The sequence below is a fragment of the Chrysoperla carnea genome, chromosome 3 (genome assembly GCF_905475395.1).
Source record: "Chrysoperla carnea chromosome 3, inChrCarn1.1, whole genome shotgun sequence".
NCBI classification, from domain to species: Eukaryota; Metazoa; Arthropoda; class Insecta; order Neuroptera; family Chrysopidae; genus Chrysoperla; species Chrysoperla carnea.
This window is the reverse complement of record NC_058339.1, coordinates 41,352,927-41,375,646: the sequence shown is the minus strand read 5'-3', so window position 1 is coordinate 41,375,646 and position 22,720 is coordinate 41,352,927. Positions and strand designations below refer to the sequence as shown.

At 29.6% G+C, this 22,720-nt stretch overlaps 1 protein-coding gene across 3 annotated transcripts in view; it reads right to left on the bottom strand.

The window, feature by feature from the left end:
* Nucleotides 1-22,720, bottom strand: part of LOC123294735 (tyrosine-protein kinase Abl) — a 45,528-nt gene that overhangs the window by 3,419 nt on the left and 19,389 nt on the right. For 2 of the 3 annotated variants that reach the window (XM_044875863.1, XM_044875864.1), the window contains 2 exons: nt 1,638-1,928; nt 67-1,329 (listed from right to left, as the gene is read on the bottom strand). In XM_044875863.1, coding sequence (XP_044731798.1) covers nt 67-1,329; nt 1,638-1,928 — 1,554 coding nt within the window. Of the gene's footprint in view, nt 1-66; nt 1,330-1,637; nt 1,929-22,151; nt 22,200-22,720 lie in introns of all 3 variants that reach the window. The other variant, XM_044875862.1, reaches the window with a different exon arrangement.

Below are 22,720 nucleotides of genomic sequence, written 5' to 3'. Positions count from 1 at the left end.
AATTAAGATTATTAGGTTAGTACTTATTAGGTTAAATAAAATGCGTATTGCAAGTATGTTGCAAACCTTCCGTAATACTGGACTCTTGAAACATATTTTCCAAGGCATGGTGAATATCTTTAAAAGTTGGTCTTTCATGTGGGGCCCACTGCCAACATTGTCGCATTAATTCATATATTTTTGGTGGACATCCTGGTGGTATTTCCATGCGGTATCCTTTTTCTAACATGTGATAAACATCCGTCAAATCAACACCTGGATATGGTGACATGCCGTACGTTGCAATTTCCCATAAAAGTATCCCAAAAGCCCAAACATCAGATTTCGTTGAAAATTTGTTATAAGCTAATCCTTCAGGAGCTGTCCATTTGATGGGGAATTTAGCTCCAGCATGTGCAGTATATGTATCGTCTCTCATAAGTCTAGCTAAACCAAAATCAGCTACTTTTACTAAATGATTTTCTCCAACTAAACAATTCCTTGCAGCTAAATCCCTATGAATAAAGCATCGACTTTCCAAATAACTCATTCCGCTTGCTATTTGAGTTGCTATATACATTAAAACAACAGCATTTATTTGATCTTTATTGCCATTTCTTAAATAATCTAGTAAATTTCCCTTAGACATAAATTCAGTAATAATATAAAACGGTGGTTCTCTGGTGCAAACTCCTAACAGTTGAACTAAATTATGGTGTTTCATTTCTTTCATAATTGCAGCTTCTTCTAGGAAATCTTTTAAAGCCATTGTATCTTCTTTAAGCGTTTTTACAGCAACCGTCATGTTATATCGTTTCCAAACAGCTTCATAAACATCCCCATATTGTCCACCACCCAATTTATGTTTCATAACAATATCAGTTCGATTTATTTCCCATTCATCCGGTTCAGGACTAAGTGGAAATACTGTCGGTTTATTATGCTTTGGTGCAGGGTATAACAGTTGTGTAATAAGTCCATCAGAAAGCATTGAATGATGGTGTACTAACTCAGCTAAAGTGTTAAATTTACTTTCAGCAGTAACATACACTTTTCCTTCATTGTCCTCATTTATTCGATAATGATAAACTCGACCTTCGTAACGTAATGAAATACTACGCTGACCAGGACTACTTTCTGATTCACGTACCAAGAAGCTTCCATTTATGCCACTGCTTAGCAAGTATTCGGCAGCATTACGACTGATAGGCCCATGATACCAGGAATGTTTCTCTAAAGAATTTACAGGGGTTACATAATTTGATGGTACCCATCCAACTTGACCGGATGCTGAATGTGCTTCACACCACTCACCACTTTTGTTATAACTTAATATTCGAACTTGTTCACCTAAATTTGGTAAAAACGGTTTAATATATACAATCGCAAATTAAAAACAATCGAATCTGGTTAAGAGAGAGTTCGAGATATCGAAAAATTTTTATTATTTATGGTGTTTTACTTTTTTTTCTTGCTTATGGAAGTTTTGCCAAGTTTTTCATTAATGCAAGTTCAAGAGAGGTGTCTCTCACTTAAAGAGGAAGTACTTGTAAATAGAATTGTGTCTGTTTTTATTTACGCCCGTGAGATAAGAAGTACTTTTTTCACTCAACTTATCCAAATTCGAATGCATAACGAAATTAATTCAAAACAAATACCTTTTTTAAGACTAAGTTGATTTTCACCACCAGCTTGAAAATCATAGAGAGCTACAAATAATTGTGGATCATCTTCTTCTTGAGCTAACAAATTTTCTTTTGACGTCCATCTATTTGCTGATTCAAGTGGAAGAGGTGTCCCTGGTGTTGGACCTGATCCTGAACTTGATGTCGCACCAGTACCTTGAGCTGCCAAAGTAGATACCGTACCAACTCCAGATGATATGCTTGGTGGTTCTGTATCTGGTAAATCTGGGATATGAGGTAAAGGCCGACTTTGTAATAAGGCCTCTGAAAAAGAAAATCATATTCATTAGAAATTAAGAAAAAATTTCACGGAATTATATTAAAGTCTCTTCTAATCAATAGTTTTGAAACACCCCATAAAATATTTTCGTTGTTACAAAATATATAAGTAATTTATTCGAATACAAAAATGATTATTCATTTGAATTGTTCATGAACTAAGTGATTGATAAATGAGGATGACTAAGGTAAAATAAACCGAGCATACTATTTTATATAAATTTTATTTTTTGAGAAACATTTATTTTGCAGTAAGGGGTATGTACTCAATTTGTATAAAGTAGTAAAAATAAAACAATTCGATAGTACTAAAAAAAGAAGAATCAAATACGTTAACTTGTGTCATAATACATCTGAAACCACTAAAATTTATTCTAACCCCACCCCTTACAAAGTCTCCAACGCATTTAGGGCTGTTCCCGCTATAGTCATAGTGTCAGAAAAGTCTAAATTATTGTTTATTTATATTAGTACCATAATAATTTGAAGTCGATTGACCGTCTCTAACTTTAGATAAACTTAATTATAGTTCGGATCAATAAACACGGAGATCATAAGAGAGGTTGTGTTATTAACAAATTTTGTAATTATAGAATTCTAGATTGTTGAGATATAATAATACAAACTTAATTAGTTTTATTGTTGAACAGAAACAATTATGTTAGAGTATTGTGGGAGTGTAACAACTATATTTTAAATTAGTAAACAAATAATCTTATGGTTAAAATTTTGTGTACCCTTAAAAAGGTGCAACTTAAAAAAGACGTCCTGTATATGATATGAGTGTAAAGGGCGGCAAATATTATTTTTGCCCGAAGCGACTAAATAGCTAGATCGGGCCCTGTGTAGCACCCGGTACAAGATTTCATTAGTAATGTGTAAGGTTTATTAATAAAGAAAAGCTTCAGATTAAAAATAGTTTTTAGGTTATTTTTAAAATTTTAATTAAAAGATAATAAACGTGACGTTTGATATTTCTTTAAATCAAAAGAATAATTAATAACACAAAAACTAATTAGATATTGAAAAAAATTACGGTAAGCATATTATAAAAATACAATATGTTATCGTTATCGAAGCAATACTCATGCACACATCATCATCGTCAAAAGCGTGTAAAACGTGAATCATATTTATAGAGAACTTTATAGTGGTAGTATATACTACACGGCGTCTATTGATAGTAGAATATAAAGGCAGTTGTTGTTTGCTTGACTTTAGAAATCGATTACCGACAACCCCATTCATAAGGACTTTTACTATACAAATACATATATACATTGAAGAACTACATCGCGTCGTATCGCGCTCTATTCTGACTAACTCAACTGATACCCATACAAATACTTCACAACATTGCTTCATATAAACTACCATGTTAGAGCAGACGCTAGATAGAGTTGAGTATGCAAAATCCAAGGACCGCATTTTGTCAATTGTTTCTTGTTCAGAAAAGCTTATAGATTAATACTCCGGACCGGATGTTGTCAGAAACCCTGTTGGTCCAATTTTTGTATATCCCCTTTCCCGTACACAGAAACAGTCAAATGTAAATTTTTTGAATCAAATAAAGCTACCCAAGGAAGTTTTTTGGTCAAAATTTTACGTCAAAAAGATTCCTTGTGATTTTTCCTAAAGCTCACCGTTTTTTGAGTTATAATCAGTTTAATGTTTGGAAAAACTCCAAAAAGGTTATTTTCAAAGCTGTACGTCCACACATACACACTTTTACTTTCAAGAGAACTACATCAGTTGAAAATAATTTTAAATCCATTCACCTTGAGAAGTTATTTTGAAAAACAAAAGGAAATCCGTATCCGCATCCCAATTTCTTTCGTTGTAATTAATTATTAATATTTAAACTATTAGTAATTCTTCGATATTTAATTATACAAAAACTTAATTTTATATAATCGGTAATTAAATGATTTTATTATTGAACATTATACCCATTTTTGTGAAATATTTAATCGTATTAAATTTTTAGTTGAAACAAAATAATTCTATAATATCCTATTTTGATATTTATTGAAAATTTAATTTCAAAGAAATTAATTCCAAACTAAATAAACAAAGTCTAATTTCAAAATAAAATTTAATTAAGGTTAAAAAAAATCCAATATTTATAATAAATATCGAATAATTATCGATTTTTTTATTTATCCGGATAATTATCAAAAATTGATACTTAATACCCACAATATTAAATTGAATGCTATAATTTTCTAAGCAAGATTCTATAAAAGATTAATTTAGAATTTTAAGTATCTATAACAGAGCAATTAACAGTTTTAACTCGACCAATCAAGTTATAATTTCAGTTCAGTCCAATACCCAACATCAGCAACCAGTAGCATTTTTCAATTTTTTAAATTAAGTTCATAATTTTTTTAATATTAAAAAATGATTTTGTTTATTGTACATTATTTCGATACCTTCTCTCAAACGGTTCTATAACTTCATGAAATTTTTGCCTTAATTGAGGATTTGGATATATAATTTCGGGCTATTTAAACCGGAAACACTTTATAACTTCATTTCATTATACTATTAACTAGCCTAATTCGCCCGCTTTGCTCTTATTATTATGCTTTTAAAACCGAAATCCTTCAGCGAAGCGGGTGGGTAACTGCTATTTTTATAAATTATAGCCTATGTGTTATTCTGATGTATGAGCTATGTTATTGTATAGTAACTGATAGCGCATGATGTTATATGGTCTATAGCTTTAGTAGATAATACACCAAAAGGATTTTTCAATTCGAACCAGTAGTTCTTAAGATTTGCGCGTTCAATCAAACAAACGAACTCTTCAGCTTTATGTATTAGTAAGGATTTGAGTTTTCACACAATGTTTGTAGCATTGATGTAATAATATTGCCTGTATTTTTAAATAATGATATTGATTTATCAATACAGATAACATTATTATAGAAATGATGAAACATATCATATTGTGAAAACTTAAATTAATGATATAATGAAACGATATAGAAGTGTTAAGTATTCCCGCGTGCAGCGGTAAAAACGGTTCTACATGCAATGAATACAGTAAACATGGGAAAATTTTCATTGACTAGCTATACTGTAACAGAATAAAATATTTGTGGGATTGCGATTCGAAGAATATAAACTTACATATACAACATAATATAAAATCAACGGAGTTAGGCAAAAGAAAGTAAACAGAAGTATACATAAACCTAAGTGTCAAGTGTATTTCTATAACTTCTAGCTGGTGACACGGCTAGCTACACATATAATGTGAATGTGTTGATACGATGTTCACTTTGACGGTACTATATAGTAAAGTCGAATAAACGGACAGGCAGACAGAGAGACGGTCGCTGCACTTTTCACTCAACTTATTTTCCTCATGTACAATAAACTTTATGATGTCTTTTTTGTCGTCATATTTTTTTTTTGTATCCCTTGTTTGTTTGGATAAAAGATTGAAAATATTACTTTCTACTATTGAATACGAACTCACACTGTCAAAACATTACTAAAATTGATTTTTTATGCTTGCTTCTTAAATTAGAAAATCTTATTTTTTTTATATTAAATGTTTTTCAAGGTTATGCACAGCTAGTTCTTAAGTCTTTGCTAAATAAACAGATAATTAAAATAATGAAAACAATTTTGAAATCATAGGCCCATAACTTTTGTAAAGCTTCGTAGGTTTCCAAAAATTTCACTATTGAGCCTCCGGATATTTTATTTACAAGACAGTACATGATTTTTGATAGCTCACGGTCACAGAATAGTTTAGGGCGTCATACATACTTGTCCAAAGATTGATTATTTCGTTATTTTCAAAAATGAACTATTTTGGAACCTTATTTCGAAAATCAAATAAAGCACTTCCGAATCGTTAATATGAAATTGTATGCGTTAGATTATCTACATAAATAAAAAAAATTGATTGCCTGTTTGTATTGTCAAAATAACAGCTTTTTCAAGTGAGGGTAAGGAAATAAGTGTCTATAATGCGATAGTCTTTAAAGCTCAAATTACCCAGCGAAGCAGATAGGTAACTGCTAGTACTAAATAAAATTTATAGTTTTATAGTTTTACACAATAGTTTATTTGGCATGCTTTCCCTAAAAATTAATGAGGCATGTATTTATAAACAGGACTGTTTATATTCCTATAAAGAAGTTTTTTATATCAATAAAATATTTTATTATATTTTCATTTTTGATTCTATTTTTGTCATGATTTGTCAACGTACAATTGTTTTTACTTCTAGATATTTATTGAAGATGTAACATTTTCAAATCGTAATACAGGTTTATGATCCACAAAATCAAATTAGGGGCTTTTAGTATAAAACTTAATTTTTCATATTATTTTCGGATTAACTAATAATAGATAGCCGTAACGTATAAAAATCGTCATATCTGTAGTAAGGGAGCCCAAGAAAGGATTTGTGTAGTAACTCGAACGCGTAAGATTAAGATATGAGGGATTCCTTGGGCCTTCTTTAGTACCTCCACCAAATATTAGCCCTAATTATGGTGGGTATATCTTAATCTTACGCGCTCGAGTTAATTCAAATGAGCCACTAGAGTTGACTTTATAAATAATAAAAGAGAAACATTATTACAGCGAATTTTAGGATTACCATCTTATTTATAAATGTTTTACGTAAAACTCTGAGATTTTTCTTAAAATTTTAAATGGCCTCCAGATTTTTAAAACAAAATTAATTAATTTTCAGATAATCCAGAATTATACTACAAACTTTAAAACCGTAAATAAATACACCACTTACTCATTACTCTACATCAAATCATTCATTGTTCGTAATGAACCGAACGAAGTCTAGCATGTATAGACAACACATTATTCTATCGAAGGATGTCAATTCATATCACATTTAACTAGTAATGAAACCAGGAATACATATTAATATTATACCCATAATAATGAATATGTACGTCTGTCTGTCTGTCTGGTAGGTACCATATACATAGAACGGATATGTATGTAACTGAAACTCAACACAAAAATGCATACATATAGTCGGATAAAGGAATACATAAAATAGCCATTCTTAGGGAGTCCTCAATGACAGTTCCGATTTTGATGATTTATTTTTCAAAATGATTCTTTTTAAAGTCTATTATTTAAAATCAGAAACATTTCAGATGGGGGAAATAATCTGGAGAGGGAATAGGCAATGTCGCGACTGATATCTCGACGCTCAATTAATAATCGATTTTATACTGTAGGTGTTACAGGAGAAAGGATTTTCCGAAATTCATTCCCTAAAAGGGTGAAATAGGGGATGAAAGTTTGTATGAAAATATATATAATCCGTCATTTTTGAGTTCACTACTTAATCGATTTAAAATCGGTTGAGTAGTGAACTCAAAAATGACGGGGTTCATATATATTTTCATACAAACTTTCATCCTCTATTTCATCCTTTTAAGGGATGAATTTTGAAAAATCCTTTTTTCTGTAATACTTACCTACAGTATAAGATCAATATCTTCTCGAAATTCCAAACATCCCTCCTCCTCCTCCTGGGCGTCCCTCCAAATCATTTCCCCCTTCTGAAATGTTTCTGATTTTAAATAATATACAAAAAGAATCATTTTGAAAAAAAAATCATCAAAATCAGAGCTGTCATTGAGGACTCCCGGCTAAAAACCATTCATTGATGCGACTAATTCGTGCATATTGAACGGGGATGGATGTTTGAATATGTGAATGAATACGACACAATATTATTACACACAAGGGTGGTTTTGTATTTCAATTCAAAGAATTGCATAAAATGACTCTCTCAATAACAATATAAATTTCAAGTTTACTACAGTACTTACGATTATAATATTCTGTATTTGTTACTACTATAAATATCACTCTATACGCCACCTTTTAAAATGATATCTACAGAGATATTAAAAGTGAATGATAGCTTAGAAATGAGTCTGTTTGGCACTGAAAAACAGTCAGGTAGATCTGATGGAGGAGTTGTCCTAAGTAGGAATGACAAAAGATAACTAGTATTTAATGAATAATTAAGTATAATCGTGTGTTTTTTACGTCATGTAAGTAAAGAAAGATAGCCACCCTTAGAGAGCCACATATACGTACATGACACACTCACATAGTTGATATTCCCATATAATACATGCTATACAATTTGCGCCTTCACGAGTAAACAGTGATATTTACAAAAAAAATTTTCAAACAAAAGTTGTTTATTTTTTTATAAGGAACATTTTGAACATTAAACTTTTGTTCTATTTCTAATGGGTTGCTCAATTACGAACACAACCTCAATTTTTTTTCCTGAGCACACAACAAAAATTTCAGCTTGATATCTTTCTTTGTTTTTCAGTTAACGTGTTGTCGGACGGGCGGACATTCAAACGGACAATCGGAAATGAATTTTATGAACACCTATACCAAAATTTTGTTCGTAGCATCAATATTTTTAAGCGTTACAAACTTGAGACTAAACTTAGTATACCTTGATATATTTCATATATACATGGTATACAACCCGTATAATAGACTGAGATTCACGATTGACCCAGTATATTATAGTTCAGTCCGCCTATCAGCCAAAAAACGACCCCAAGCAATTTATTATATTTTTGTATTGAATTTAAAAATCACTTGGTACAATAAAAACCACCTATTAAAATGTTTTAATACTTTTTAAATTGTATATAATTTTTATTTCCATGAAGAGAAAATTAATTTTCAAGTTTTTAATGATTAAACTCAGTAATTTAAGTGTTGCTTGCAAAAAGTACCTCAATTAGTGTTCTCAAGAATAGAGAAAATGTTTTACGTTATTATAACACTTAGAGAAAAATTTTATGTAGACGAAAGCTCAAGGACTCGTTCAAGAAACTTGGAAAATTATATAAGTTTGTAAGATGATTACAATTAATTTTGAGGAGAAATTCAGAAAATTCTGAAACTTAAAATTCAAATGACTATGTTTCTATTTCTAGCACAAAACGTAATAACTTATATATATCTAATCCCGCAGTATTATAATTGAGTAACTGCTAACAATGGTACAATTACAATTCTAAGATACCAATAGAATTTAATTTAGCATTCAGTGCTGATTTACGTGAAATCACGATAAACAATGTCCTGTATACTACTTAGGGGCTATTCATTAATTAAGCATTTAAGCACGTATGCATTTTGGCGGGAGGTGTTGCTTAAAAAACCTTATCATGTGTCAAAAATCGTCATAATTATTCTTACATAATTAATTCTTACAAAAACCTCGTTATACCATGCATATATGAAATATACATAGTATATTAAGTTTAGTCCCAAGTTTGTAACGCTTAAAAATATTGATGCTAGGAAAAAAATTTTGTCATAGGTGTTCATAAAATCACCTAATTAGTCCATTTCCGGTTGTCCGTCCGTCCGTCTGTGGACACGATAACTCAAAAACGAAAAAAGATATCGAGCTGAAATTTGTACAGCGTACTCAGGACGTAAAAAGTGAGGTCAAGTTCGTAAATGAGCATCATAGGTCAATTGGGTCTTGGGTCCGTAGGACCCATCTTATAAACCGTTAGAGATAGAACAAAAGTTTAAATGTAAAAAATGTTCCTTATCAAAAATTAAACAAGTTTTGTTTGAAACATTTTCTCGTAAACATCACCGTTTACCCGTGAGGGCGCCAATTAGGCGGAAATTTTATAATATGTGTACAAACTATACACTAAATGTCAGTCGGTAATGCAGAAACCTATAAAGTCATTTACATATGTACTATACTTTATTAGTTATGTATGTGTCACATGTTTGTATGTGTTATGTGATAAAGAAATCAACACTGACTATGCATGGTATTTCAACGATTAACTCAGTCAATTGTTTGTTTTCACTTGTTTATTTTTAAAATTAGTCCGAACGTAGTAAAATCTTTTCAGTGTCCAATATATTTGATACGACACACCAGAAGGGGTTTGATTGACCGAATTAATATTTGTTGGCCTTGATTTTGATCCAATTTACGCCTAATTCAATGATAATTATCTGTTTTAGATATTTCTGAATGGTTCAGGAGATCTCACAGCATCAGCTGTTTTAAGAATTTATTATTTTGAACTTTCTTCTTACAACATTTATAAAAACATATTGTAAGGAATCCAGGTGCCATAGCTAAGATAACAAATGCTCTATTATCATTTTTGCCTGTTCTAACTTGTTATAAATGAACATATTTAACATTATTATGTAGTTGTTATAAATGGCATTTTTGAAATTATTTTCTAAAATACTTGGGTTTTATAAAAAAAAAAACATTCTTACATTTTTTTAACAAAACAAAATACCATCGAGTTACGCATGGAATGTTTGACAAAGATGTGGTGTAAGTTTTAAGTTTTGAGTTTAGGTATAGTATCAAATGTCACATATATTCAAAAAGAATAGCCGATATTAGTGCGGTTTCTTAATCTTTATACACCGGCTAACATTTAACTTGTCATTGTAATGAATGGATGAAGAATACAGATGGAACATTCGATAGCTAAATTAAGCAAAACGTAATTTAGAATTGTATGATGTAACACAAGTGTATGGAGTTTTAAATGAATGAATTGGCGTAAGATAAAAAATGAGGAAAAATTATCGGGGCAACTAAAAATCTAGATAAGAATGGCGATAATTGATTAATTGATAAATTTATGATGTTTATCATGCTGAAAATCCATAGAGATAATACCATAGAGCTGTATAGACATAGGAAACGCAATAAGCGAATTCTTGACTGCAGCGAGAGAAGTAGAAGGAGACAGAAATCATAGGCATATAAGAAAGACGAACAGAGCTTGAATCATGATCATCACTTTGAACCATATATTAAAGATTTTTGTAAAAGTTTAAAATACTAATTGTCACATTAAATTTAATTGTTTTATTTTTTAAATTTAAATGTCTTTATAAAATATAGCTCATGTGTTATTCTGATGTATGAGCTATATTGCTGTACAGTTTCATTAAAAACCATTGGCTAGTTTTTGAGTAAAAGCGTAACAAGCAAACAAACAAACATCCATGCTTTCACGGACAAACATCCATATTTGCCCGTCTTCATAATGCAAGCTACCTGACTTCCGAAATTCACGCTCGGTTTAGTAAAAAGTAGCTTTTTTTCCGTGTAAATACAACGAATATAAGGATTAAGTTCAACATCGTTAAGTAAGCGAAAGGAACCGTATTATAAATTCAAAAAGTCTAAGTAGTTCATGTAAGAAAATAACGATAATGGATTTGAAGAATTTTTTTCTAAATTTACATATTAATAATTTTAGAATAGAGCAGGTTCATAATAATATGATTTTTTTCAGACCGTGTGGTGTGTGTTGATTGACAATTTAAAAGTGTGCATTGCATATACAAACGGAGACTATTATTATTATAGACTAAATCTCTGAATGGATTCTGAAGCATTGAAATGATTCAACAAACATAATATAATGCAAGAGGACACATTATATGTATAATAAAATATATTTAAATAAAATAATAAATATTTATATAATACTCTCTAGGAGCAGCACCTACATACAATGGTAATATTATGCGAAAGAAGTTGGCACCATCGTACGTTTTAGAATCTAATTTCTGAATTTTTACGATACTTACGTCAATCGATTTGTCTTAAAATTGCGACTGAAGTTAGGGAAGTGCGGCAAAATGAAAATTCAAGATGGCAATCACTAGAAGCCTTATTGTGAAAAAAAGGAAGTCGATAAACTATGTTAAGTGAGGGATCATTGAGTAGTTATTAAATAGACAAATCGATTGATATGAGAATCTTTTTGACTGGTCGTGTTTGTATCAAAGAGTGTTTATGCATACGCTGTATCTCGAAGTTCTATCGGGAGCGAATAATTAAAAATTAACTGAAAAAAGGTATGAAAGTCATATTTAAATGTCAAAAGTGTTTCTAGACTATTTTTATTTACTCCCCTAATCATTAATACCAGACAAAGCCACAGTGAAGAGTGACCGGGTACTATAAATTAATTTAAAAAACATAGTTATTCCAAATTTTGCACTTCTATCGGCAATCCTGCCATGACTGCCTATCATTTTAATTGTCGTTGAATTTTTTTTTCATTCTCGGAATAGACTTTTGAGTTCTTCTGTTAAAAAGTAATAAAAAAATTTGTTTTAAATTTCAAAATTCACCAGAATTGATTACCGAATACAGTATTTGTTTATATTTGGCAATATACGTAAGGTAACAATCGAAATAATGTGGTGGAAAAAAGTTCTAAAAAATTACTCTGAAAATAATAACATCACAAATTATAAGTTACTCTGTTGAATTGATAATTATATTGGATTAAAATAATTAATAATAATTATTCTAAATGAAAACGCGATTGTAACAGGAAATGAAGATTTATCATCACATTGCATATAAGTAATTATTTTTTCAGTTTATTAAGTTATAAAAATAATTTTGTAATTTTCTGTGATCAAAACAAAAATTCCTTGCCACGTATATGATTTCCAAATTTTTTATAAAAAATGAAAGCTCCACAAAGGATTTATATAACCCATGGGATGGACTGGAAAAGAAGTGTACTTGACTATTATTCGTTTTTGGAATTAATCTAAAAACATTGCTTATGTTTATGATATACAGGGTGTTCTACAATTGAACACAGACCTCTTCATTTTCTTTATAAAATGTGTTCAGAAATCAATTTAGGATTTTGATACGCTCATAAATTTAATTTTTTAGCTTTCAAAATGACCTTTTTGGAGTTTTTCCAAACGTTAAATTGCCAATAACGTAGCTTTACTTGGTTCAAAACATAGATATTTGGCTGTTTCTATGGAAGTGGAAGGGATATACAAAAATTGAAGCAATAGGGTTTACTGGTAACATCCGAAATATAAATCCATACGACTTTCTAGACAAGATACAATTGATAAAATATGGTACACACATTTTGCAAAATGAGATATCTCTGACTCCTAGCTTGTAAAGAGCGGAGTCTAATTTATAATGTCTTCTCAGAATAGTATAAAAATAATCGAAAAAGTGTGATAATTTATTAATTAAATAAAGAAAACAAATTAAACCAATTAAATAATTTTTTCTAGTCTTTTTAAAGCCCCTTCCATAGTTCAATATTATTAAGTGGGAACTACTACGGTCTACTGACTATCATTGGTGTGTGAATGAACAAATTTTTCAATTTTTACCATACCCATATCTTTAAAATTAGGCCTCAGGCCGAAATTGGGTCTAGAGCTTTTTTTCAGAAAATGAAAAGGTCTACATGGGCAAGAATTTTAAAATGTACAGCAAAATTTTTTTAAATAACTTTTATTATCTTGAATAAAAATTTTAATTTTAAATATTGTATCCTAATTAACATTTGAACAAAAAGATTCCTATATTATAAGTTTCTATAGCAATTTTATGAGTTTAGTTATTTTTTGGGCATTCGAATTGTAATTCGTAACATTCATCTGTGCGGGAGGTATTATGAAAGGTTAAGAATAGTAGCAGAACAAGGTGTGAACTTCACGCAAATGACATAAAAGATACACACAAACATAATCTGTGTTTTGTGTCCGTAACGATCATTAATATAATATTATATACATATGTTACATTATACTAACATAACATATAAGAGAATAATATAGTCAAAACCGTTTATAACGACAGTGAACAATATGCACATTTTATCTACTACGAATAATTATCTTTCAGAGAGAAATGGAACTAGGATCTGGTGATTTTCACTAAAAATCATCCCTTTCTAAAGTAAAATAAAAATCTGACCTTTAAGGATGTATGAGCATGACAACAATGTTTGATTTAAAGGCTCAGAATTTGTTTGTAGGTAGTCTTTTACTCAAAGAATATGTGGTTAAAATTTCAGCTTAGGTATCCGTGCAAATTTTTAAGAAAAAAGTCATTAAAAATCGATATAAAATACATTGGCTCTTATGGAGGAATCTCAAAAAACGACATATTTTGGAAGTTTTTGATAATTTTCATTTGGAATGAATGAAAACAAATTTAAAAAAAACTTTTTAATAGAAAGTAAACATATTAGCAATGAATTAGAAAAGAAAAAAACTAAGTGTCACCGTCCATATAAGGGATGTAAGAGCAGGGTAGATTAAGGGTTTAAATTATTTTTATATTATTTTCAACTTTGATGATGAATTTTGTTATAACTTCATGAATGTAGACGAAAAATAAGAATAAAATTTTTCGATATGTGTCTTGGTTTTCGAAATATCGAAAGCTAAATAATTAAACAAAATTTTCAATTTTCGATATTTTGAAAATTAAGCCAGATATCGAAAAATTTTATTCTTACTTTTCGTCTTATATCGTCAAGTAATAATATAAATTTATCATCAAAATTGAAAATATCTATTTTTAAATTTGTGCCCCCACTACCATGCTCATACATCCTTAAGGCGGTTCTTCACTCATTTTTCAACTCCTCTTGAATATTCATTGGTGGAAAAAAATTTTTATAAAAAAAAGTGATTTTCCAGAAAAGAATGGTTAAAGTTGCATTTGAATTTGAAGCACTACGAGTATACCCTTTACTCTATCAATTTGAAATTTGGATATTTTATAGGTACTCATATTCTATCTACCCTGGTAACTTTTATTTTTCGAAAATCCTATTAATATTATTTTCCACCAATGAATATTTAAGAGGAGTCTTTAAAAAATGATAAGGTTTTACGCCAATCAAATAATGATTTCACGCCCTTGAAAAATGAGTGAAGAATCGTCTTAAAAACATACTTCTGACTACAGAGAATTTGTTTCTGCATTAAATTACAGCAGTTGTTTTTTTATTTAAATAGGTTCAGTACCACGTACTGAATGTAAATGAACAAAATCCTTGCAAAAATAGGCAGCCGAAGTGCCTCCATTTTAAGCAAACCGTTTTAGGCTATACCTCCATAACCATGCACTTAAGACCAAAAATGGTAATAGCCTTTATTGTAGATAATTTAATTACCTACAATAAAAATAAATAATAAAAAAATTCCCAATAATGACCCTCGACTGTTTAAAGCGGTATGTAAACTACTGAACTTGTTTCTAATATTAATAATCTTTTTGCAATGCTCGTTTTTAATTTTTTCTATTTGGCATTAAAAAAATCTATATAAGATCCACTAAAAAATAAACGGATACGAATTTTTTATTTATACGGATATCCGGCACATCACTAGTCGGTTTATGCAATTTTGACTGTATGCCTATGAAATATGTAAGCATTGCATTTGATATGATTGCGTTACAGATTTATAAATACGATACCTTCAAGTTCGTTTAGTTTATGTTTCGCTTCAATAAGAAATGGGAATGTTGAAAGATGTTTTATCAACAAAAATAAATTGTTTTGGCTTTGAATTATTTAATATTTTTATTTTGAATCATATATGTTGTTGACATGTAGTTGGTAAAAAAAAGTGAATCAAGTTTTATTATGCTTAGATAAGCGATTTAAATAAATATATCATTTGATAATATTTTTGTAAAATAAAAGCTTTTTAGATTGGCTAGGCATTGGCATGATATACGCTTTCTTCTTACTCGCAGGCATGTATCACCTTTTCCATTTCCTTGGTGTTCTTTTCTGATTTTGATCAATTAGATACTAAAATTTACTAGATATTCTGAATAGGTGGTATTCTGATACTATGAATTCTAATAGTTATTGATGAGTAGGTCAAGTCTGCAATCGCTAAAAGTTCTTTAAATTCTTGGTTTTTGAGATATAGTTATAGTCAAAGTTTTAACATTGAAAATAATACCAAATACCCATTTAAGAGCTTGTATCTGGTGTATTATTGGCCAAAAGGAAAGTCTATTTTAAGGGACTATCCAACGAGGCCGCAAATTGACATAATTTTATAACGCTGGATCAAAAGCCATATTTTTTATAAGAATTGTCCTTGCCTAGGTCTATTAATTTGGGGGCATTACGATAACATTTTTGAACAAATACAGATCTATAGTCAAAATGATATTTTTGGACTTTTAAAATGGTAAAGATCTGCTAAAAAGTTTTTATAATTTTTGAGATGGAAAACATTACATACAGAGTGTACCACCGTATATAAATTTAAAGGTAATATTCCTTGCAAAATTCTAAAACATTTTTTCCTTTGCCGTTTTTTATCACAACCCAAAACTAGTGAAATTATTAACGATTATAGATAACCAATCAAAGCGTGCCAATAGCCCGGAAACGGACAGCGGTGGCATCGCCTCCGTTTTGGTTACCACTAGCGTTCACTTTCGCTTCCTCTGCGCCGTGCTCGCGATTGCTATTACTATCATTAATATTTATATTATTACTAATTATAATTGTTAATATCATTATAATTATAATAATAATTATTATAATTACTATTATTATTATATTATAAATAATTCATTTTTATTTAATTTTTGCCAGCTATGTTAAGTCAAAACAGATACGGAGCCGTCGAGCTCGCTGTCAATAACTCTGTTAATTTTGAGTTGTAAAAAAAGCCGCAAAGGAAAAAAAATTTATAATTTTACAAAGAATATATCTTCAAAGAGTTTTACAGGAGGCGTTTCCATGGTAACGATACACTACTTTAATAGGGCTTTTCATTTTAAAATCACGATTCACATTTGTTTCGTACTAAATGATTTATAACCAATGTTATAAAATGCATAACAAATATCTTCTATCTTAGTCCTACTTATTGCTGTCAGTACGAAAAAATAAACTCTGCACTTGCGTATATGACATGATGAAAAGATCTATTATAAAATTGTATGGATGCATATATAATTGTATGGATTGCATTTATGACTTACATTGAAAATTTAATATTATTATCTCACAAATTTAAATAAATAATTATGATAATTTACATTTGAAAAATGATATTTGTACAATTTGATTTCTTATTTTCATAATTTTTAATGCATTAAGTTTAATTAATAAGTGTTGTTCAATAATTTTAATTTGACATTTTCTATAAGATTAACATGTAAAGAACTGCAAATTAGTCATAACAGCCTCCTTTATCGCCAAATTTTTTCACTGGAAGCGCTGGCATCGATTTTATTGTCCCTACCATGACTACGCACGTAACAAATATGTGATTTGAGGAAACCCTGTAATACTTTAGGTATATGAATGTAAAAAATTTTAATTATTATTTTGAATTATTATATTACATAGAGAAAAATGTTTTATTATTACTTTTTTTATACGTCCATATAATTTAAAGGGGGTGATTAATGGTAGTTAATATCAAATGATAATTACACATAAGAACAATTTTTTTGTTAAATGATCCCTTTTCTAGATATATTTTTAATTAACATGAAGGTTAGTGTAATAGTTATACGGTTTGTATAAATTTTTTTTCTTGAAATCAACCCGCTTATAATTAAAATAAAAATATTTACATCGAGGGTTGTAGTAGGTTCGTTTTTATCGATTTTCTTCACAATGCAATAAATTATAGGGTGAGTTGAAAGGAATGCATCCAACGTTAGGAGTGTTTTCTATACTCAAGAAAACTACTAATAAAAATTTATGTTATTATCTTATTTTTTCGTTCATTTTCAAGTTATGACGTGGTAAAAATTATACTCCTAGGTATAGTAAAGGTTTTTTTTATCGAGCCCAAAATTAGTTGGGGGCGTAAGGAGTTACCACAGTATGAAATTGATTATGATTAATAAGTCATATTTCAGGCATACAACTACAGATTATGATAAGATTATAGAAAGTGATGATTAGTCTCTGGTAAAGGAGCTGCTAAATGACGATGAACTTTCCAGAGAGCAGACAAACATCCCACGTCTTGTTTGGTTCTGATGTTAAAAACAAATTAAAAGGTAGACTATGCTTGCACCTGAAGTGCAGGCAGAAGAATTAGTTACTCATCATCAAGGTCGCTAAATGTATTCGAAATGGTACGGTCATTGCATTTGGTTGCTATATTTGGTCTGGGTGTCTATAAGGCGTCATATTTGTATGTGTCAAATTTATTTGTCGAACGTAAATGGTTTGAATTGTGCACAACGAGAGAATTTATCATTATTAATTCACTCTGCACTTTGTTCGTGTTTCTAACTCCACTCGCGCTTTAGTTTTACAGCTGGTTAATTTGTTTTTATGTAGTTTTGGATTTTTTGTCACCATCATCAGATATCCAATAAGCATGGCTTTACTATATCAACTCTATCTAGGACTTTGTGCAGGAGGTATCAACAAGGAATTGGGTAATTATAATCGTGTTGAATTTGGGAAAATTGGGTGATAATTAAATTCAACGATTATTGTCTTATTAGGTTGTTCTTTCGATGCCTACCCATTTTTTATTATTCATTGTTCGTAACATTAATTTTTAACTTTATTTTATACGTGAATTTTCTTTGTGATAGAACTTTCTGTACGTGAAATTATTTAAAAGTAACTTTAGCGGCAATGCTTCGTTTGTGGCATACACGTTAATAATGAATTTTACTTAACAAGATTCAATTTCTTTTTGGATATTCAGAAGTATTATCCATTCTATTTGCTCAATATCCTCGTATTTAAAAAATAATTGTTATTCGTCATTAATTCCCGGAGTCATATTTCAGAAATACTTTTTCTCACCTCCGTACAGCAAGTGTCCACTTTCTGCCCACTGTGCAACACGAAGTTGTCACTTCCCGACTACACCGGGGAGAAAAATAGTATACACACCACGAGAGCAATTTAATGAACCCTATTCTAATTTTAATGCGAGTACTTAAGTCTATAAAACTTTTCCAGATCGTGAGTATAGAAGGACATAATATCGACTATCGTCGTCTAAATGGTCAATATCCAGTCACCTTCCAATCCTTGAATTTTTCCAGCTTAGTTTTTATAATGTAGAATTAAGATCACTTTCGCTTCAAATCATCCTGTTTTATAAAGGTAGGTACTATTATGCTTTCTTTCATTTTATAATTTATTAAATGTTGTTAATGCTTATATAAGAGAGAAGGGTTTGTTAGTACAACCCTCTAAATATACAATTTTTTTAATGTAAATACCATGCAAACATGCATTTAATATATCATTTTACAATATTATTGAATGTTACTTTAGTTAATAGATCATTAGATTCAATAATATTTGTATTATTTAATTAAAAAAGTACAAAGGAAAGAAGATGTAGAGGGATTGTCCATATTATCGGAAACGGTTTTAAATGTTTTCAACCCCTTAACAAAAAAAAAAATTTTGTTGATCGCTATCTGTCTGTGACATCGTAGATGACCCGATTTGGATTTTTTGTTTCGTTTGAAAGGTAATTTAATGGAGAGTATTCTTTGCTATGTTTGCGAGTTAAGGACGAGGTTAAAATAGGCGATGATTAAGATCGGTTCAGTTTGGAGAAGGTTTTAAAGAAAAATGTAATTTGATGGAAAGTGTTTTTAGACATGCATCAATTGCGGGCTAGGGTTGTGTACCCGAAAAATTTGTCGGGTTTTTTTAATGAAAAGTTGGTATAAGTATCAGAGAAATTGAATAATTTTACTTGAGTTTTTTTTTTATTTTTAAAGATGATTTTAGAAAGGAAAAGCATGGAAAATACTTTTTTTCTGCATCTTTGGAGAAAATAACTGTAATCTAAAGCATTGAATCCAAACTTCAGATCTGTTTCTAACCCTTTCAAAGTAATTTAATCGAGAGTGTTCTTTCAACTGCGATATTAGAGTTCCATACGCGATAAGAACGAGAAAATAGGTGATAATCTTCTAACGGATGAGCAGATTTCTTGAAACACAACTATAAGCATATTTTCGATGGAATTACCTTTCAACAACAAAAGAAACAAATCAAAATCGGTTCATGCGTTAACGATGCCACATCCCTAAACAAATGAACCGATTTTGATTTCTTGTTTGTTAGAAAGGTAATTTGATCGAGAGTTTGCTGATATAGATACTACTTAAAATATCGATATATCGAAAGTTCCCTAAATGGGATAACAGCCCTAAATGGGATGATACTTATGAAGTAAGACGACAGTAAGCATAATTCTAAATCACGAACTTTTAGGACGTGCCTACCGAAAGCCATTATCCATAAGAATTTTGAGAAATTTTTTGGTGTTAAAAAAACTGGCGTAATTTATCAACTTGCTAAATGCGTTTGTAACTAATTTTTATACTTTGCATACAATTTAAGAAATTTAGGATAATCTAAATGGAATTAATCAGAAAAAAGAATTTGAATTTTTAAATAAATTCTTAGAGCGAGAAAAAACTTGAAAAGAAAAAAAAGAATTCTGAAAGCAAAAAATTAATTTTTCTGGTACTAATTTTTTTCAAAATAAAAGTGTTCTACTTAAATTAATTTTTGTTACAATATTAATAATAATATATTTTGAATATAATAAATGAAATAAAAATCTTTTGGATATTCAAAATAAATTGGTAAATTACCAATTGTATTATTTTCAATTGTTATCATAAATTTTGGAAAGTGTTACTTTACTTACTATTAAAAAAATATTAACATAAGAAATATTATACAAAACAATAATTCTTCACTTTGGATAGAGAAAAAATATAGAGATTAAATCAAATGATAAGATTATTAAAAATTCACAACACATTTGTGAATTCATTATTTATTTCTTTTTTTTTTATAATTCATCTCCAACAAACATAAATAACATTATTTTTATCGTTATGTCCGGTCACACGCCATAATTGATAAAACTATTACGTGAATGACAGAGTAAGGAATTACCAGCATGGTACCCATTTCAGTAAAAGGTCTGATTTCTTTTACGTAGATTAATTAAGTTTAAATGATTTGGGACTATTATTTAAATGAATAATTAATTAAATTAAAAAGTAGGCATATTTAACATTGGTATTATAGCAAAGCGACTTTTAGACGAAATATTTCGATGCATTTCCAGGAAAAAATAAACCTTAATAAAGAAATAAAAAAATAAAAACCAACCCAACAGCAAGTTGGTGTCGATCAACTTTATTAAGGATTTACAGTCAGTAATCAATAGTTAAAAATTAGATAAATTAGCAGAGTTACTTAACGTACGCTGTTTGTAACGTCCATGAAAGACGTTATAAATACTAAGCTTGAACTGTCTCTTAACGATGTACGGGCGCTAGGATAATTTTGGGTTTTTAGAGGGAGCTACCCGATTATTTAAATAAATAAATGAATGCGCGTGAATAAATTTTATGTCTATGATATTAAGCCAGCATGTGACTCAACACAAAGTATTTTTATTGTATCTATCTGATTATTTTGTGAAGACCAAGAGAGTAGTCAGTCTCATCATATCATCAGCACTTACTGACAACATTGTATTTGTATTTATGTTGCATGAGTTTGAGTGGATGGTTGGTTTCATTGTGGGAGACATCTTTTTATAATAATTATAATATATTCAAAAAAAAAAGTTATTCTTCATAGTTGTTATATTTCTATTTTTGGAATACGTTTATTCAAAAAAGAAGATATTTTTTCTTCTTATTTTAATGAGGCGTCATCATCAACAAACTAACACAAACAATTCACTAACGAACATTGCCTTTAAGTGTTCAGTACCAATTTTTTTAAAAATTTATACAGCATGTACATTAACAATTTGTCAATAATTAAGGAGTTAGAGCACACCAAAACAAGCCTTTTGGCATCTCTGTGTCAAATAAAACGCATAACTTAACAAAGAGATATACAATCTGTGAGTGTGAGAGAGTACATACATATTAATCAATGTTTATAAGAAAGATACTATTATATGTTTGGAGCTTTGCTCTTTGGCAGTTTGCTTTGAGTTGTATGGCTGGCTAATGCATTTCAATACGATACAGCTTGAATTTAGTAACAATCCTTTGAAAGATCGGTTAGTGAGAACGTTCATAACTGACCGGAACAAACATATTTATAATTATTATCCAAGGAGAAAATTGTCTTTAGCCAAAATAGCATGTGACAAAAAAATTGACTTTGAATGTGTTTAGTTTCTTTAGGTTGCCCTAAAATTTCGAACCTGTAATAACAGGAAATATATTTTTCTAAAATGTAGGCAAAGTGGCAATGGAAAAATTAATTTATGGCTCTATATTATAAGATTAAGCTACGTGAATTGGCTAATTGACAGAAATTTGTTAATTCTTACCAGAGTTTTTGAAATTATGATATCGTCGAGTTTTCTGTGGATACGTACCTAAAAACCAAAATTAAATTGATTAGTTAAGGATATCCTTAAAATATCAAGAATAAAATCTTATATTTATAGAAAAACAAATTACTAAATTAATTTTAATTTTGTATCGTGATTCGGTCCCCGAGAAAAAAAATCCTACAGTTTACACCAAAATATGGAAGTCTTTTATGAACCTTATTGTTGCTTTATTTACTTAAGAGTTGCCAGCCATACAATATCTTATATATTATCTAAACTGTTTTTTCTGTCCACACGAGATCTTTATCTTTTATCAAATTCCATGATTTACCCCCACTTTCAGAGTTATTGTGCTGGCTACTGGCGAAAAATAGACTAGATCTAAAAATGTATCGCTTAGGAAAAAACAGACTTGAGAAATAATATTAAAATTTAATTTTGTTCATTATGTAATTTGTATATTATATCTGCAATGAAATTGCCTATAAATAACAGGAAAGTATATTATTTCTCTAGCCTGTTTCAGCCAAGGGTACCGCATTACGGAATTCTCGACGAGTCGG